Raw genomic sequence first — 20,131 nt, forward strand, 5'->3', positions numbered from 1 at the left:
GGAGGCTGTAAAATGCTGCATGCCCTTGTCAACGTTTGGAGGTGCTCAGACAGACCATAATGATCTGGCAGCAGTCCAAGAAACCACAACACACGAGGAGACAAGTCTCTGCTATATACTGTAGGTTGGAAGGGGTTGTCCTCTTCATCTATCTCATCCTTTAACAACCCAGGCTCCTTGAGCTGCTCACTGTTGTACAGTGAGACAACGTGTAGCAACATAACCTCTATATGTCCTACAAAATACCTAGAGCTGCTCCAAAATGTATAAGATCTGGGGATTTATTAATTTAATTTAATTCCTGTAATTTGGACCTTTGCATTTCCACTTACATCCTGTAAGCATCCTTACATGATGTGTATATATGATGTGTACATGATGTGTTATCATAACAATCAGTAAAAAACTTTATTATTCATCACAAGGCAATGGAAATGTGTCTTTGACATGGCTCACACTGGACACATTGAGTAAAACAAGTAAAACATTTAAATCACGGCAAAAAATTGTTCTCTGTCTAACAAGGGAGCAAAGTTTAGACTCGTCACCAAGATCCAGTGGAGACTTTAGGAAATATTATTTGGAAAAAATATTTGGTACGTAGCCCTGGTTAGACCACCACATGACATTTTTACACTATTACACGACATATACCGTGTTACAGAGCCAGGCTAGCTGTTTCTCCACATTTCGAGTCTTTATGCTAAGCTAAGCTAACCGGCTGCTAGCGTTAGCTTCATATTTGCCATACAGACAAAGTGGTATCAGTTTTCATCAATGTCCTGTGTTTATTTAGCTTCAGCTTGTGCTGTACTTTAAATAGGGGTGCTAGGAAGTTTTGTAGTTCTTCTAAGAGAAGTTAGCATTGCACTGGTTCCATAGACAAAAAGCCAATGGGATGTTTCCATTGGATTAATGCAGAAAATAATGTCTGTGGCAAACAAACATTTACGACAGTTACACGTTTCAGATGTTCAGAAATGGACACCACTTTTAGGGTTTTTAAAGCGGGAATGCAATCAGCAGAAGAAAAACGCTAATGTTAGACTATTAATGAACTACACAATGGTCAAATGAGCATGAGTAAACACAACAAGACGAGTCGGCATGATTACGTTTTGTAGTCTCATTTAACCACTTGTTAGCCACCCCCTTTTTTATGAAGCGTAAAAGCTTAAAAAATCACGAGAGGGGTATTTACTGATATATATTATGTTGTAGAACAAAACTTTAAAATCTATACTGCTTGTGTTAACCACAGTCCTTATTTCAGCCATCTAACAAACAAAATAACATAAAAAAAAACATTGTCTTTAAGACAAGGGAACCGGAAGTGCAAAAATGCTAATGATCATTTGGGGGTTTTAAGACTCATTCCTGCATTACTTTATTACATGATTCAAGATTTAGTGGACGGTACAGTCCATTTTAGCATCATCTCAGATGCTTTGCCCCATGCACCATCGCACACTGAATCCCTCTCATTGCTTCATTAAGTCAGATAGAAAACTTACAGTTTTTGCCCAAAATCCTACGTGAGCTTTGCATCTTGTCTTCGTTTTATAGCTCACATCCGTTTCTCTTGAAGGTCAGCACCCTTCCTTCATCTCTTTCCCATCCCCAGGTCACAACAGGTCAGCAAGCCCTGCTCAGGCCCGTAATTAAATATCTTTTTAACCATGGCCTGTCATCATTAAAAGTATTATGAGTGTGTAAGTTGTCCTGCTTCATTAGTAGGCTCTTGAGGAGAGCGGACCAGGTCAATATGACCTAGCATGGTTCCATTTAGTAAAACATTACTCAACAAAGATTTCCCCGTTCCAGCTCTGAGTTCATGACATTTAAATGAGCCTGCAATCGAACCCCTTGAAAATGTAAATGTAGCCTTTCTGTTTCGAAAAAACCTTTTTGAAAATTGTTCTCTGAAAGGTGATTAATTGGTAGTAGAAGTACTCCACTGAGGAAAACACGACACGCAGATGAAATTGCACACAAGTATGTTCACACATGAATGCCGGCTCACACGCATGTAATCAGGCACAGATAACATGTTCAACTTCAGGAAAACCTGTGACTCACACATTTAGTCATAATGTTCTCTTATTTGTCTCTCTGACAGGCTCTCTTTCCATCTGTGTCTCCTCATCTTGTCGGGCACACGCTGCCAAACCCACAACCTTGTAGTATCTACACCAGATTATTCATTTTTTCATCGACTCTGGCTTTTGACAACGCCCCTAGGCTGTATTTTTACGCTTTCTCTCAAACACACAGGTACTCGGAAGAAAGGTCCCAATTTTAGTATCATTGTAAAATGACAAGCATCTACTATGGTTGTAGTTTTCACTGCCTCAACCTCCCATCCCGTTGAAGAGTTGCTTTTGGCAGTGTCTGAGTGGTGTAAGGGTTTGTGCTAATCCAATAACAGGGCTTTGTTTGTAGACAAGACACTGTTAAGTTGTCAGCAAGTCATAAGAAAGTCTGCAGATGCCTGAGTGAGTCAGAAGTGCATGCACAGAATAGTGCCCACAGAACCATTTGAATGGCATTCATTAGACTCTCTGATGGCTTGAATTGAACCAAATAAGGAAAAAAAACAACCTAAAATGAACAGTAGTAATTGAATTTGTCTCCAGAAACCTTGGAGTGACTTGTGAGTGAAACAGACCACTCTCGCCACACTGTACAGCACAATAACATCGCCTTGTACCTCTGACTAATGAATTTCCTTTTTTGGATAATATAGTTAAATGTTATTTTATTTGAAGCGCTCTTTAAGCCAGCCACCTTACCTCTACTTGATTAAATATGTTTCTGTTTGTAACTCCCAGGATGGAAAACATTACAAATCGCATTGCGTGTCGAAGTTTTAACTGCTGTAGCTTGAAGTAACTTTTTTATAACTTTCTCGAACATTACATCTAATGCTGCGTTCACACCAAATTATAATATAATATTCGCATTTGGAGTGACTAAGAATGCATTCTAACATCGACTTTTATAAGTGTCTCTGTTATAACTCCAGCTAGTCTTATCAGTGCATTTCCTTTGGTTTTGAGAGGTGGGCCTTCTGATTCTTCTTGCTCTCTATTGGAAAACAGCTGCAGTACCAACAGGTCCCTCTGCTCCAGTGCACTCGGTGCTTGTCTGCCGTCCTCCTCGTACATTCCTCTTTGTCATTGCCTTGAGGCACGATGTATTCTCGTTACCAAACATATAAAGGCATGAATGGTGCAAAGACAACGCTATTTCGATGTCAAATCATCCCATTTTGGGTCCAAACCCTTGTTCTATTTCAGACGCCATAATGTATTCTGTCACGGTTTTGCATTGGCTGTTTCTGAAAATCCGGCTGACTGGTTCAAGGCGGTGGTGACTGGCAGATGAATGCAACACACCACTTTCTCAAAATGGTGAGCAGACGTTGTGAATTGAATGCATGTCGTTGCCACCATCTGCCTGATGGGTACATGTTCTCACCTGTCCCTTGTTCTATTTAGGTGATGTATCGACCACCTTGTCCCCGTCCTCTCCCTTCTTCTCCCCCATAAAGCTCAGCACAGGGACTATTTCAACAACTGATCATATAAAAGATAGCTTTATACAACGCTCCGGCATTATATGATGGCATCATAAGTGAATCAGCAGAGAATTTATTTTGTTACATGGGCAGTATGCATCAGCCCTTCAAGTATTATTGATTTAGAAAATCCTAATTCGCACACTACGTTATAAAGGAGCCCTATTTCAAGGTCTGTGTTGTCAAACAAAACATTACATTGCTCAACAATGTAAGAATTACACAAATTTGCAGTTGGCTCCTTGCCGACCCCCTTAATCAAAATATTGCAGTGATTTGGCAGTGTGTTAGCTAACGTCAGCTGGTTTGGATGTGAGGGAAAAATATGTTTTCATTTTGTTTAGCCAGCTCACATGAAACAGCTACATTAATATGTGAGTTCAGAGTCTGCACAGATGATCTTGGTGTCCAGGCTGTGACATTTATGCTAAACCTGCTCAGAGAGAGAGAGAGAGAGAGAGAGAGAGAGAGAGAGAGAGAGAGAGAGAGAAAGATTGGTAGTGATGCTAACCTCACTCCACCACTCTTTTAGGGGACGTTTAAGTGTACAGTTGGATGCTGTAATGGATGTAGGCTGATTAAATGTACGCAGCTGCAGCTGTGATGCAGTGTTGTAGTGTCGCAGCAGCACCTGAGGTAGACCAGTGGAGTGACCTGTGCATTGAAAGCTTGAATAGATCACCTGATTTAAAAAGGGTGTGTTGGATATCAGTGTATCAGCAGTACTTGAGTCGGTTTTGCTCAGTTGTTGTCAGATTAAATAGCTTTTTCATCATTTGTTCATCAAGTTTAACACAGACTGAGTGGCATTGTGAATTGTACAGTTATCTGGAATATGGAGGATGCGAACTTGGCTGCCTAAAAAGCACAGGCCCACACTCTAGGTACAATCATTTCTAGAGGCACAATGTCAATAAACCTGTTTCCAGACCTAAATATTGTCTCTGGCGCATGAGCCAACCATGTTGCCAATTAAAACTGGGAATGCCAGGTCCAAATTGGGAACAAAATGTAATTTTAGGGAAACATGATGTTGCAAATCTATTTCACCCTAACATATTTTATGTTTATCTTTTATATAGCATTGGCCAATGCCACATACCACAGCATTTATACTCAAAGCTAGGTTGCAATGCTCATTACCTGGATTGTGGGCACATTACCATGAGAGCTCAGTGAGTGAGGCACATTCACATCCATGTAGTATACATGTAGTATAGTAAGTTGTTTACCTATAAAAAAAAACGAGTACAAAAAGCTTGTGTAACCAGTGAACCAGGAGAATGTATCAGCATGATGTCATGTCATGCTCATGCATATTTAACCAATCAGATTGCTTGCTTGAAACCACGCTTAGTATAATGAACATCAGGCAGTGATAAGCAGGCTATTCAGGACACAACTGAACTGAATGTAAAGGCTCGTCCCTCGTGGATAATTTAATTTGTGCTTGTCTGTTGTTGTTACAAACAAACTGCTGGCTCTGATGTGAGTACTAATGAACGAAGAGAGAAATATATCTGTGCACACAGCTCAGCAGAGAAACGTATCGCCAAGTGTCAAGGCATTGGTTCTTCTCTGTCAAGGTAATTGTACCTTGACAAAACCAGTTTTGTTTGAGACATGGGTAATAAATTTATTCACTGGAGCCAAGCGTGCCGTTATATTTTTCCTCCTTCTCTTTTTGTGGAAATCTATTCTGTGCATCAGCGCTGCCATGACTAAAACCAAGATTAATTGCTTTCATATCTCTGGTGTGGGATCACAACCGCCGGGACACACATTGAAACACATGCACGCGGGGCGTCTCCACACTCCACACGTTTCTTTGCACACGGTACACAGTGTACCAGATCAAAATGAATCTGCGTGCATCAAAATGAGAACGGCCTAATTGACAGTGAGGCTTCAATGCTGTGCCGACACCATACAGCAGCTCGGTTGCAACCTGAAACATCTTTACACTCCAAAGGGCGGATTAAAAGACAAACGTAAAAAGAAAAAGATAAAGAACCGTGCTCTGTTTTGCATTTGCGCATATACAAAACCAAACTGATGGCTGTATTGCTGATACGGCGTGTCTTTTAGAAGTGTGTCTGAGTACATGGCTCTCTATGTTTATCATAACTGCAAACAGATGATGTCGATAGTGCTAGTTCACCCCTTGAAGGAAACAGAGGCTCTATTTGCATCTGCCATTAAAGTAGGGAGTGAGCGCGGCGGCTTATTACAAAGCTGTCAGGAGAAAAAGCTGATGCATAATGCACCTGTGTGGACAGAAAGCATCAGAGCGGCGAGGCTAATGCCGGCTCTCTCTTTAACAACATCAAGCACTTCCCCAATCACCTCTGTGTCTGACAGCCGCGATGAAGAGAGGGAGGGCAGAAATAGATATAGAAGTAATCACACTACTGCTTGAATGTGCAATCACTTTGGCAGCTACAGTGACTGAGCATCATTATCTGACCAGGGGAGAGTGAGTGTTTTTCTGTATCTGTGAGTGGGAGAGATCGAGATCAGGAGTGAAAAAGAAAAAAAAAGACAGAGAGAAGGAAAAGAGGGAAGGAGGGAGAGAGCAAGTGTGCAGCTTTGAGGCGTTCCATCATCACCAAACTCCTGCAGCTTCCCTCTTCCCTCCTCCTCCTCATCCTCCTCATGTAGCGAGAGAGAGCAACAGAAAGAGAGAGAGGGGGGGGCAGCAACAGAGAGAGAGAGAGAGAGAGAGAGAGAGTCACGCTTACAAGCCAGCGGAGAAGAGACGTCAAGAGGAGGATCTACAGAGGGAGGAAAAAAAAAATCCTTCTCTCTCTTCTGCTGCCTCTCTTCGTGCATCCTACGGGCAGCGCGGAGCGAGGAGGATCCGGCTGGCATATTTTCTACGCTGCTTCCCCGCGATTTCTGCAGCCGTATCACAGTGGGTGGAGCGCAGGGAGAGCCGCCGACAGCTCGATCGGTGACACCGCTCCGCAGTAGAAGAAGAGTACCGTAGAGGAGCCGGGATGCTTAACAACCTGACCGACACAGAGGAGGGAGACGGGGGAGCGCAAAGCCAGGGTGAGTGATGGGATGTGTCACGCAGTCACGCGCACACATGAGCAGATATGCAGAAACAGGGGCATTCATATGGCAACGCAAGGCACATAGATACTGTACATCTGCCCACGCACAGAGGGAGAATAAATACATGTAGCACATGAAATGCCTCGTAAAGCACACACACCGTGCACAATTTTGGTTTACACTGATGGGAGTGAGCAAGTCATTGGAAGGCGAAGTGTGTGTGTGTGTGTGTGTGTGTGTGTGTGTGTGTGTGCGTGCATGTGAGTGTTACAGCACAGTACAGTGGTCTGCCTGCTTGCTTCCTCTGCTGCTGCTCTTACTGCAAGGCTGTTGTGACAGGAATAGTAATGGGCTCACTCCATACGGTGGATGGTTAGTGTAAAGGCATTACAGCTTTGCCCAGCACACACACACACACACACACACACACACACACTAATACACGCACACACAAACAGAGACAATCAAATATGCATATTGCGCCTGCACAATACAGAACGTTTTTCGGCGCAGCCGTCCGGTTCATTTCTTCTTCACGGCAAACGTAAATGCTCCCACCACATATGGCACTCGGTGGACAGGCAGTATGGGCATGTGCATGCTCACACACACACGCACACACACGCTAGCATGAACACACAGCCACTCGGAATTACAGATACAGAGCCACCATTGCTGCTAATCCCGTCGCCCCCAGCTGTCAAAATCAGCCCTCTATCCAATCCCCATCGCTCAGCCCAGTCCTCCGTCTCTGCAGGCTTTCTGGAGAAAACCTGTGGGTTGCTGGTTTGTGCAGAGCTGTGTTAGGAGTGCTCTTACAGTATACCGGCTGTTCACCAGAGAGCGCATACCTTCTCAGGCCCAGACGAAAATTGAACCTGTTCTTCTAACTGCAAGGGACAGGCACTGCACATTTTGGAACAGTATTTCATGAAGTCATGAATGCCGTCAAAGTCCCACATATGTTTGGTTTGGCAACCTTTCTAAAACCCATCAGCTCCTTTGAACCGAGGATAATTCTTCAGGAGCTGCACACCAGCAGTATTTTATTTTCCTCTGCTATATGTTGAGGATTGTCGTTGCTCTACACACATCTCTCTCCCTCTCTCCCTCTCTCTCTCTCTCCCTCTCTCTCTCACTCTCTTTCTCTTTCACTCTCTCAAGGCCCAGCTCTCTCGTTCACTGCCCTCGTTTTCTTCCTTTTGCTCTCTGCATTCGTCTCAGCTTTTCTCTCACCCTTTCATGTCTCCCGTTCTGCGCTATGGTACAAATCTCCTTGTTGTTGTCAGGACTCTCAGGGATGCACTGGAGAGACAGGTTGCGGATGAGAGAACAGTCACTATGCTGCTTCTCCTACCTGTGAGGGCTTAATGATAAAAATAGACCAGTGCTGGGAACATGAATATTTAACTTAATGCAGGCATCTCTTTTTTTTTTGTGAGTGTGTGTGGGGTGGGGGGGTGGGGGGGATTACAATGGAGCGCTAAGAGCACGGACAGCGGTTGTAAGAGGTCGGCGACAGGGTTGAAGCATGACCCCGTTTATAAGTACGACGAATTGAAACCATCAAGGGCAGGTTACCAAGCATGCCATAAAGCCACATAACTGAGCATGCGGAAGCATTAAGCTAACAAGATTACGCAGAATACTGTCTCTGTATGTGCTTCTACCTTTTACTTACCACCCCCATTTACATATATACGTACATGCGTGAGCAGAATGGAGTTTTAAAGTCAGCACGCATGTACATACTGAGACACACGCTATCGTGTGTGAGACGCGTGTTGTGTGGTCGTAGCTCATCGCCTCACCTCCTTTATGTCGATGACTCTTTCATTCGTCACGCTGTCCCTTTTCCAGGGTAATGCATAGATGTAACCTTTGCATGTAACGTACAAAGAACCATGTTGGGACCCTCAAGAGAGGCAGATAAGTGCTCACCACCACCACCACCACCTCCTCCCACTTCTAACACGTCTCTCTGTTCCTGTTGTCACTCTCTCCCTACCTCTCTCTTTTTGTCACTCTGCAGTAGCAGCATCTCTCAGGATAGGACCTCATTCACACACACACACACACACACACACACACACACACACACACACACACACACACACACACACACACACACACACACACACACACACACATATCCATCCCCCTCATCCCTTTCATCTGAATCACAGGCCTGCTAAGCTAGCTGTGCAACAACCTGAATAACTCTGTTTAGTCATCAGTACTGTGCAGGCTTTTCGCCTCTTTACAGTAGGAATGTCAGAGGCTGTCGCTGTCCGCTCTCCCCCGGTGCTGAAAGCGACTCCCCCACTCACTCCCTCGCCTGACTCCAGCAGTGTGTACATCCAGGAGCTGAGGGCTGCCTAGCGCTGTCCAAGGTGCTGATTTATAGCCTTCATTACATGGCTGGGTCACAGCCCGGGAGAGGAAAGCAGAGAGTTACCCACAGCATTCAGGGTGGAGATGTTTGTGTGTGTTTGTAGTGGTGTGTTTTCGCACTGCGCATCTTTATTTTTTTTTTATGAGCATGAAAAGATGAAAGGTATAATTTTCAGATAAATTTAAAAAAAAAGTTGTAAGGCAAGAAGCGGATGCATGTTGAGTCAAGGCCAGATTTCCATATTGTTGTCATATTGCTCTCCCACCATATTGTTAATTATCTGCAGATTAGCCAACGGTGCAAGGAGGTAGGTCGCAATCACGAGTTGAAGGGAAGGCAAAGTTTTAGTGAACCATTTGCTGTACAGACGGGGTTTGATGGCAGAACATGTCTTGTTACTGTCTGAAAGGTGTTGTGATGCAGGATGATGGACACTTAAAGTGAAGAGCTGTTTCCTTGACAGGTCTAAAATGATGGATGTTGCGGCACATTTTTTTAGGTCACATTGAGATGAAAGTCATAGTTTCTTTTTTTTTTTTTTTGCTGTTTAAATTTGGAGAATTTACATATTTTCATATTGTACCAAATTTGCTACGTCTTCTGAATCGTGTAAAGTTTTCTGTCATCGTTACAATGATGAGCTACAGTGTCAACAACGTTTGCTCGGACAGTCGGAGCACTCATTGTTTATAATGCAGCATTAAGAGGAGCTGTTCTGGGTTCTTGTTAGCAAGCTGAAGTGATTTCATGCTACTTCTCCAAATGTTTGCCGCTGTCTGCAGTTTTTCATTTATATATTCAGTTTCTCATTACCGTGTCAGTTCAGTTTATTCGCTCTAGTTTAATGAGTGAGTAGTTTTCGTAACGTGTGCATAATTGAGTATTGCTCATGAGTTCTGCCTGGATGGCCTTTAGCTCAGCAGGTCAGCCGAACTGCTGGTAGCCGGCTCAGTCCACATAGATCACAGTCTGGAGTCTCATTTAGAAAACATTTCAAAGATTATTGCCTCTGTTAGATTAGATTACATTTTATTGATCCTATGCAGAGAAAGGGTGTCACAGTAGTATAAGTACAAGAACAAATGTATAGTACAGACAAGTACTTAACTATAAATATCATGTACTATCAACATGTGCTATACGCAAACAAAAACTCATAGTACTATATATATATATATATATATATATATATATATATATATATATATAAACATAAATATTACTGTAAAGGGTAGTGGAACTAAAATACTTGTATACAGTAAGTGAGGAGACATTAGTTGCAATGGAAAATAATAGTTCATTTCTGGTTTATTTGGCGACACCTAATGTTACTGTGAAAATAGCAAGTGCTGGTTATCAGTACAGCGAGCACACCTTGAGCAGCTACGTCTTGTCAGAAATACAATACACAAGCAACTGCAGTGCAGCCAAACAAACTTAGATAAAGAAGTCGGTCAATAAGAAGCGCAACCGCAATTTAATTCCATACTGCACCTGGAACGAGTAGTTTTCTAACAGCAGAGAACACCGTCCTCCTGCAGCTCCTCCTCTAACAGCCTACTGTGGCTGATCGCTAGAATATTCAGAACTGACAAAAAGTCAGTGGATCACTTTTAATGTGAAGCAGCAACAGCTACTTTACACAGCTCTGATACGGCGTTGGAAGGGAACAGTGAGGCCGATATCAGTGAGAAATTACAAACGGTAAATCTGGATTACATACACACCTCATTTCATGTGAATCCCTCGTGTGTTTGAAAGCAATTTGAATACAACTCGGGAACGGAGGACTCCGCCACTAACAATGTTAACACATGGAATTGCTATTGCTGACAAGATCCCAACCATACATAGTATACAAATTTAATAAAAAAAAATAGATTATTGCCTTAAATACAAAAGGCAAATGTCCCACTGTTTAATAACTTTCACTTCGCTTGCTGTCAGATTTGTGTTTGATCAGTATCAGTAGTTGTGTTTAAGCCCCATTGGAGCTTCACATTGCTCGTTTATGTATTTATGACTGGATTTTGTACCGGAGTAAGCAGCATGAAGGCAATGGCCTCAGTGTTACTGTCCTGCAGGTAAATGCAATGAATGTTAACATCTGTGAAGTGCATGATGTCGAACCAAACTGAATTTGGAGATGTTTGTGTTCAATACTATTAAACCATGGCGTCATTCCATCTACATAATCACCAATCCATTCATCCATCAAGAGATGCAATGACAAAAAAATAATTAATAACTAGTAATTTAGTCTAGTTCCAACCTCTCATTAGGTGACTTGTGTGGGTTTTATATATGACAGTCGACAGAATGATTGGGGGGTTTTGTATTGCTGGTCAAATAAACAACGAGCAACTTGAAAAACAACAAGCAATTTGATTACATCTCATTGGGTTGTGGGAAATTATAACGATTATTTTTCACTGATTTCAGACATTTTATAGACCAAATGATTTACAGATTAAATTGAGAAATTAGACAGCAGATTATTTGATAATGAAAATACTTATTAGTCACAGCCCTCCATCCATCCACTCATCCATCCATCCATCCATCCATCCATCCATCCATTCAATCATTCATCCACTCATCCATCCATCTAGCCACCCATCCATCCTTCCACTCATCCCTCTATCCAACCATCCCTCCATCCATCCCTCCCTCCATCCATCCATCCATCCATCCACCTACACTCATCCATCCATCCCTCCACTCATCCCTCTATCCAACCATCCCTCCATCCATTCACTCCATCCATTCACTCATCCATCCATCCATCCATCCATCCATCCATCCCTTCATCCATCCACTCCTCCATCCATTCACTCATCCACTCATCCATCCATCCATCTCTTCATCCATACACTCCTCCAGCCATTCACATATCCACTTATCTATCCACCCATCAATCCACCCATCCACTCCTCCATCTATTCACTCATCCCTCCACCCATCCATCCATCCATCCACTCCATCCATTCACTCATCCCTTCATTCATCCATCTATCCATCCATCCCTCCATCCATCCATCCATCCATCCCCTCTCTCCAGCCAGTCTGTACTCTTGGTCAAGGCTGTGAATATGGTTGTAATGATGTTTTAGTTAGGGCTGACTGCATAATACTGCAAAATGCTCCCCGGGGACCTCTCCTAGGGAGGCAGTTGTTGTGCACGCTCAACGTCATTATTCTCTGTCTACCCGCTCTGCGACTTATCCACTGTGAATGGAGAGAGAGAGAGCAGAAATGCACTGTAAGTGAGAGAGATTGCTGGCTAATACAGAACCACAGGCACTTGTTACTTGGGAAGGTAGCTCTCTGGCTGCACATGCATTTTCAGTAGCTTAGCGCTAAAGTGTATCATCTCCGCATGAGTAGCCAGACACATAGGCCTGTTGTAGCCTGCAGTACAGCACTGTGTAGGTCAAGTTCAATAATGTTATTGCTATGTCAACCAGAAAATTGTCTGAACCATAGTGTGTTAGTAATAATGTGTACATATGTAAAATGCATCTTTCTAAGATTAATGTGTGTTTAAAGGCATTGTTACAACACCCACCGCTATTATTTTATATATTTAATTGTAATTTATTTTATGTTTTTATTTCATTTGGTATTTGTTTTTATGAAATTTACTCAGTTATGCCCATCATATTTTAGCAAGCAGGCCTACAACATAATTTAGTTTTTATTATTGTTTAAAAATAATAAAATGTCATTATCAAAATAAACCCAATTTAATGACGTAGCAGGACAATGCTGTCCACTGCATTACAGTTTTTCCTGTATTAGATGTTCTAGCTATTTTTTTGCTCTATTTCTAGCCCAATACCATGGCCACAAAAACCACCTGCTTATGAGTCAGAGCTATTTTTCATCCGCGTACCAACCGCCAGCGTACAAATGGCTCCTGAAGTCCAAATGTAGATTCTAATTACGTATACTTAATTGAATTTAATAAAGGTAGATATGAATGAAACATGGATACAAAGGCTTACGTAACGATGGGGCAGATTAATTGGTTTTCTTGCTAATTAGAGTATGGCTACCATCAGAAGTGGGTGTCCATATATAATGGACGGGTATTCATTCATTTGTTTTGTCAATTAAAAAGCAGGAGAGTGTATAATCAGCAGTGAAGGGCTCTGCTTCCCCAAAGCTTGACTCATACTGTTCTGATGAAAAGCAGGGGGGCTCATGCACACACAAAAACACACATAAGAGACCACTATTAGTCATACGCTTTCTGTCTTACTACATGTTTTCCTTTATTAAGTATTTTATCCACAGTGTCATTTATATAAATGTAGTTTAATTGCATTTGGTTGGATGTTAGACTCAAAGACGAAAGCAGAATCACTGCCTTTCGTTTGGAACACATAAATACGTTGATTACGTTAGTTCTGTGCACAGCTATAAAACCAGCGGTGGAAGCATATGGGTGCGAAAGGGTTTCTGAGGTAAAAGATTTCAAATGGATGGATGGTCTCGGAGAGAAATAGATGGCTGGTTTTATGGAGGGGAAGAGGAGGTCAGTGGAAGGGAAAGAAAGAGATGAATCATGCCAGAAGAAGCTCAACCAAGCTGAACACAGGAACCGACGTCATCTCTCTCTTTTATAACAATGTACTGGAACTCTGTGGTTGTTTCTGCATTATTACTGTATGAGACAACTCCACAGGTCAAACTATTTCAACAGTTTAAATACATAAGAATAGAGTGAGACTATATTTTCATGAAGGCAGAATAATGAATACAAGGCAAATATGACAATTTTGATAAAGAATATAGTCATTAATAATAGAAAAAATATATATGTAATATAATTTTACAGTGAAAAAGAAAAGTAGGAATAAACAAATGGTAAACAAAAAATCACAAGATGAGGAAAAGGTGGCATATTATCAAAATATATGATCATCACCCTCAATGTATTATTGCTCGTAGCATGGTCCACAAACAAAGGCAAGGTTAAAATTGCTATAAAGTATTTTAAAGTATTGTGAGTAACAGACAGACACCAGCTGCACATGTAAGTATAAGCAGCATAAGTATTTTCTCAGGACCACAGTGTACTGTATCTACAACTGACAACCTTCATCAGTCTTTAAACCTGGGCTATTTATTTGCCATGTTGATTTTGTACCATTTAGTTTGTTGATGTGTTTCATCATTTTAGTGCAGGTAGTTGTTATTGCGGACCCAATGGGTCACAATAATATCGGTGTTTAAACAGAAGCCGTGCTTGGCGTCAAGTTTAAGTCTTTTTAGGCCTTTTTTTCCAAGTTCACCACTTTCACTTCTAATACTCAGAAATCCATGAAAGAGGAGGCCGAAATATAATCGTCAACATGCAGCTCAAAACAGCTAAAGTAGATTATAACATCAAAACACAACTCTTTTGAATGCATTGCATATGCTACAGCATTATAAACTGACAAGTAAACACTTTATCTGCTGGTCTTAAAGATGTGAGCTTTCCCTGAATGCTTGCAGTTTCTTATCAAGAGGAATCCATTCAGTTCAGGTGCAGCTCCGTGTGCGAATCTGCACACAGCAGATAAAGTAAATCAAAACAAGTCCAGTGGAACTGACGGCTCACGCTCCATGCTGGTGACACATCCTCGCCTTCCTGCGGCTCGTTATTGAAGAGACCCAAGTCCTTGATGAGTCTTCCAATTTCCACTTTATCTGACATTACAGTGAACCCACCTGTACCAGGAGATGGAACCATAATGAAAAGCCCCGTATTGATTTGCTCTCACTCATATACCTATTTGCGGTGATTTAGCTGGTGTGTGGTTGAGACCGGCCTCAGAACCGTGATACCTGCTCGGCTGTGTAACACAACAATCAGTCGTATCAACTCTGTACACAAAGACTTTATGGTCTGTCACTTGAGAGAAAATAAGAGCCAAAGAACCTCTGTTACTACATTTCTGTGTGTGTGTGTGTGTGTGTGTGTGTGTGTGCGTGTGTGTGCGTGTGTGTGTGTGTGTCAGAGCCTGGTTACATCCCATTATATCAAGCTGTTTTCCATCGGCTCAGGAGAGAAAAATAACCAAGTAGGTAATGTGGATTACCATGGTTACAGTCTGGTCTGTTGAAAACGTTCCATATATTTGCTAAATATGAACCCTTTCTATCGAGGTTAAACATGACAAACACAATACAGCAGGGTTGCTTCTCTTCTGCCATTCATTTGTTTCTGCAGGTAAATCGCTGATGTGGTAGATTCACCTTCATCGGATGTCTACGGTATTGAAATTGACTTTCCCTGGTGGATAAATCTTTTGCATTTCACAAAGCGAAGAGAGAAGTCACGTTGCCTTCTTTGCAAGCTCACGCGTTACCTCGGCACTCTCTCCGTCTCCGTCTCTCTGAGGAAGGCTAAACAATCCTCTCAGCTCCATCTTTAATTGCCTAGGTAACCACCAGCCAACTGAAAAACAGTTTTGTTTTTCTTCTTTCATCTTAATGGTAGTTGTTATGCAGTATGCGCTTTGCCGTCACGTGTGTGCTTGGCCCTGAGCATGAGTGTGTGTGTACTGTGACTCTCATACATAAGCGTGTGATCTCTGTTAATGTATGTGCATGCTAATATTGGCACAACAAATAAAAACAGCTGGACTTGTAGAAGAAAACCGCTGGTATCGAAGTCAGTCAGCCAGCAGCAGTGGAGAAACTCGTTATTGTGTGTGAGGTTGTGCGATGTGGACGTACAGCTTCAGCTGTGGAAACCCCAGTGTGTGTGTGTGTGTGTGTGTGTGTGTGTGTGGGAGGATCCTCTGTTGTACAGCATGGCATTGTGGGATTGCTGTGTCTTTAAACTAGAAAGCGGCTTAATTGGAGGGTATGAGTGGGCAGAGGGACTGCAAGGCGACCGCGAGGCCAGCGGTGGAGGTTTCTGTAGAACCGAGAAACAGCGCCTGGACAAAAATCAAACACACAGTCTTGTAATTGGGCAGTGTAGGGGTGCGAGGGAGGGGCACAGAGAGGGATCAATCCCTCACAGTCTGCTTCATCGCCAGGACACTAATTCTGGCCAGCAGTGGACTCGCTATATACACACACACACATAATGTTTGGGATGGACTGGAATTGCTAATGAGGCAGATGGGCACGGCACCAACATCATGCTTTTGCATGAGAACTTCAGTGCACAGATTGAAGTTCAGATCATGCAAATGCTACAGCTTTGATGATGAAAACATTACCCCTGATAAATTACTGACGCAGTGGAATGAACAAGTGAAAGTAATGAGGCAACTCCTAAAAGCAGAGGGAGCACAGAGGAAGCCAGGGACACATTGGAGGAGGAAGAAATAACGGCAAATTCAAATGATTTTCTCCTCCCTTCATCTTAGATTCAGACATTTAAACTATTTTTTCTTCATCAGTGGAGCAAGTATCCGGTGTTGGTCATGTCCACCCTTAAATATATTTTTTTAAAGTGGACAGAGTTTATGGACTTTTAATGTTATCAAGCTAAGCAGGGGCTGGGAGTTACAGCATTAGGGCTGCAACGTCCGAATATATTTTAATTAATATAAAACAAATAAGAGAGTTAATCAATTAAACATTTCGACAATAAAATACTAAAGAAATTCCAATCACAGAGTCTGAAAGTCCCACAGTATCTTATGTTTTATTTTGTCTGACCAACAGTCCAAAACTCAATATTCAACATTTAATATATAAATATTCAACTAAAAACTATACAAAAATGACAAAATCAACAATAAACTGATAATTGACATTTTTAAAAATGATTTTCTGTCAACTGATCTATTAATTGATTGAAACGTGTTTATGCTGTTTATATTTGGGTGGCTAAACCTTTAACACCTCTAGGAGTTTCAGGTATGTGATTGGGATGTTTCCACTGATTTGTGAAAGACACAGTGCCTCTCATTTGTTCATTGCCACAATCTGCTGCCCAGATGCCACCATCCTATAAAGTCCAACACTGAGTATAAATCTCCTCATTTGCATGATTGACCCCATTAAAAACCAATGGTCCGTTTGAAACTTTGTCTTTAAAGATGAAATGGCCAGAACGTGATGAAGTTTTAGCGGTTCCTGTCTTTCCAGTTTTCCTGTTAGTTCCTGTCCATTAGGGTACCCAGAGCGTCATTAGAGGATATTAAGGTTTTTTAGTGGAAATGGTTTGGCATAATGAAATGTCTCTTTCCAAGGCTTATAATGGGGAGCCTCACTTTGTTTTTAACTTCATTTCAAACATCCACAGGGTGATTTGAGGCCGGCTTTTTCAAGAGTACCCATTATGTTCTTTATTATCCTGCCAAACAATGAAATTATTGATGATTCCTAAATATAATGAAACGGGTGAATCCCAGTGTTCATATTTATGTAGTCAAATACTGTTGTATTAGCAGGTAACATACCCCTTTATCCTGCCTCCCCTTCATACTTTGCTTAAAGTGGCAGATACATGTACAAGGACGTTAGTGGATTAGGGCCATTATGTCAGGAACACAAAGAGCAACACTATAATTGAACATATTCAATGATGGGGCTATCGGTTGAGCTGTTTGGGAAAATAGTCATTTATTGTAGAAAGGGGACACTTTATTCCCTCGTTTGCCATAACAAACTGTCAACAGCTAAGATAAAGCAAGGAACCTCTTTTGGTTTGTATGTATCTATGTGTCTATGTGGGTATGTGGGTATGTATGTATCTATGTGGGTATGTATGTATCTATGTATCTATGTGGGTATGTATGTATCTATGTATCTATGTGGGTATGTATGTATCTATGTATCTATGTGGGTATGTATGTATCTATGTATCTATGTGGGTATGTATGTATCTATGTATCTATGTGGGTATGTATGTATCTATGTGGGTATGTATGTATCTATGTGGGTATGTATGTATCTATGTATCTATGTGGGTATGTATGTATCTATGTATCTATGTGGGTATGTATGTATCTATGTGGGTATGTATGTATCTATGTGTGTATGTGGGTATGTATGTATCTATGTGGATATGTATGTATCTATGTGGGTATGTATGTATCTATGTGTGTATGTGGGTATGTATGTATCTATGTGTGTATGTGGGTATGTATGTATCTATGTGTGTATGTGGGTATGTATGTATCTATGTATCTATGTGGATATGTATGTATCTATGTGGATATGTATGTATCTATGTGGGTATGTATGTATCTATGTGGATATGTATGTATCTATGTGGGTATGTATGTATCTATGTGGGTATGTATGTATCTATGTGTCTATGTGGATATGTATGTATCTATGTGGATATGTATGTATCTATGTGGGTATGTATGTATCTATGTGGGTATGTATGTATCTATGTATCTATGTGGGTATGTATGTATCTATGTGGATATGTATGTATCTATGTGGATATGTATGTATCTATGTGGGTATGTATGTATCTATGTGGGTATGTATGTATCTATGTGTGTATGTGGGGTATGTATGTATCTATGTGGGTATGTGGGGTATGTATGTATCTATGTGGATATGTATGTATCTATGTGGGTATGTATGTATCTATGTGGGTATGTATGTATCTATGTATCTATGTGGGTATGTATGTATCTATGTGGATATGTATGTATATATGTGGATATGTATGTATCTATGTATCTATGTGGATATGTATGTATCTATGTGGGTATGTATGTATCTATGTGGGTATGTATGTATCTATGTGGATATGTATGTATATATGTGGATATGTATGTATCTATGTGGGTATGTATGTATCTATGTGGATATGTATGTATATATGTGGATATGTATGTATCTATGTATCTATGTGGATATGTATGTATCTATGTGGGTATGTATGTATCTATGTGGGTATGTATGTATCTATGTGGATATGTATGTATGTATCTATGTGGGTATGTATGTATCTATGTGGCTATGTATGTATCTATGTGGGTATGTATGTATGTATGTATGTATCTATGTGGGTATGTGGGGTATGTATGTATCTATGTATCTATGTGGATATGTATGTATCTATGTGGGTATGTATGTATCTATGTATCTATGTGGGTATGTATGTATCTATGTATCTATGTGGGTATGTATGTATCTATGTATCTGTGTGGGTATGTATGTATCTATGTGGATATGTATGTATGTATCTATGTGGGTATGTGGGGTATCTATGTATCTATGTGTGTATGTCCTGTGCATATCTCAAAAAACGTTCATCTGAACTACTTCACACTTGGCGGGTGTATTGCTAGGAACCAAAGGGAGTGCCATGGTGCATTTGGTGCAATTTGGACACGCGACACAAGATTAATACACTTTGAATAAACAAGCACACAGTAATAGCCAAGTCATTTTGTGTTATTGCAGGTGTTTGTAGGGCACCGAGACTGAAAAGATAACGAGAAGGGGAGAAGGAAGACAGTAATTTGGTGTGTTTGACTTTTGAAGGGGAATTGCCGGAGAGAGTGTACCATGAGCATGTGTGTGGTACAGGATGAGGTCATACGAGTGGGCTCCTCTCCAATGTTTCTGCTGTCAGGAACGTTGGCATGTCCCTTCAGTGTAAAGTCACAAGATGTGGGAGACGAGGGAAGGTCAACTGCTGTGAGGAGGAGCGCAAGGAAGAATAGCAATTGAGTCTGGGCCATATAATTGACAATGTCATGAATGAATCTATGCTCTACTTTATAACCGTGGACATTTTGTCAAAACCAGCGACTAATTTGCCTATTTGGAATTTACCTACAGTAGAAGTGATGTTTCTTACTGCAAGTAACCACGTTTTTTTTTTCCAGGGGCAGATTTAGAGATTTGGGGGCCCCAGGCAAACGCCTCCTTGCTTTACTTTTCACCCACCCTCTGACTGGGAATGTTTTTATTGGCAGTGGTAGAAGAAGTAGGCCTACCTCAAACTTTTTTTACTGAAGTTAATCTATTAACTATTGGTCTAAAAGTAAAACTTTTAGTGCTGTATAGTGAAGTTCTAAAGGAAAGTAAAGAAAGGCATCATCAGCACAATGTACATACATGTACCATGTTCAAGGTGTAGCTTTATAGTTCTAATAGAATATAATACC

The 20,131-nt window shown here is 41.2% G+C and overlaps 1 protein-coding gene across 3 annotated transcripts in view; it reads left to right on the forward strand.

Moving 5' to 3' along the window:
• slc12a5a (solute carrier family 12 member 5a) overlaps positions 1 to 20,131 on the forward strand; it is a 150,759-nt gene that overhangs the window by 48,340 nt on the left and 82,288 nt on the right. The window contains exon 1 of one of the 3 annotated variants that reach the window (XM_068712478.1): positions 6,321 to 6,634. The exons of the other annotated variants lie outside the window; for them this stretch is intronic. Within the exon in view, the coding sequence (XP_068568579.1) occupies positions 6,580 to 6,634 (55 nt within the window). The 5' untranslated portion in view covers positions 6,321 to 6,579. Of the gene's footprint in view, positions 1 to 6,320; positions 6,635 to 20,131 lie in introns of those variants that run through there. 3 annotated transcript variants of the gene reach the window in all.

This window comes from Cebidichthys violaceus, unplaced genomic scaffold (assembly GCF_023349555.1).
Source record: "Cebidichthys violaceus isolate CVI_PGR_0920_01 unplaced genomic scaffold, fCebVio1.0.p SCAF_17, whole genome shotgun sequence".
In the NCBI taxonomy this organism is placed as follows: domain Eukaryota; kingdom Metazoa; phylum Chordata; class Actinopteri; order Perciformes; family Stichaeidae; genus Cebidichthys; species Cebidichthys violaceus.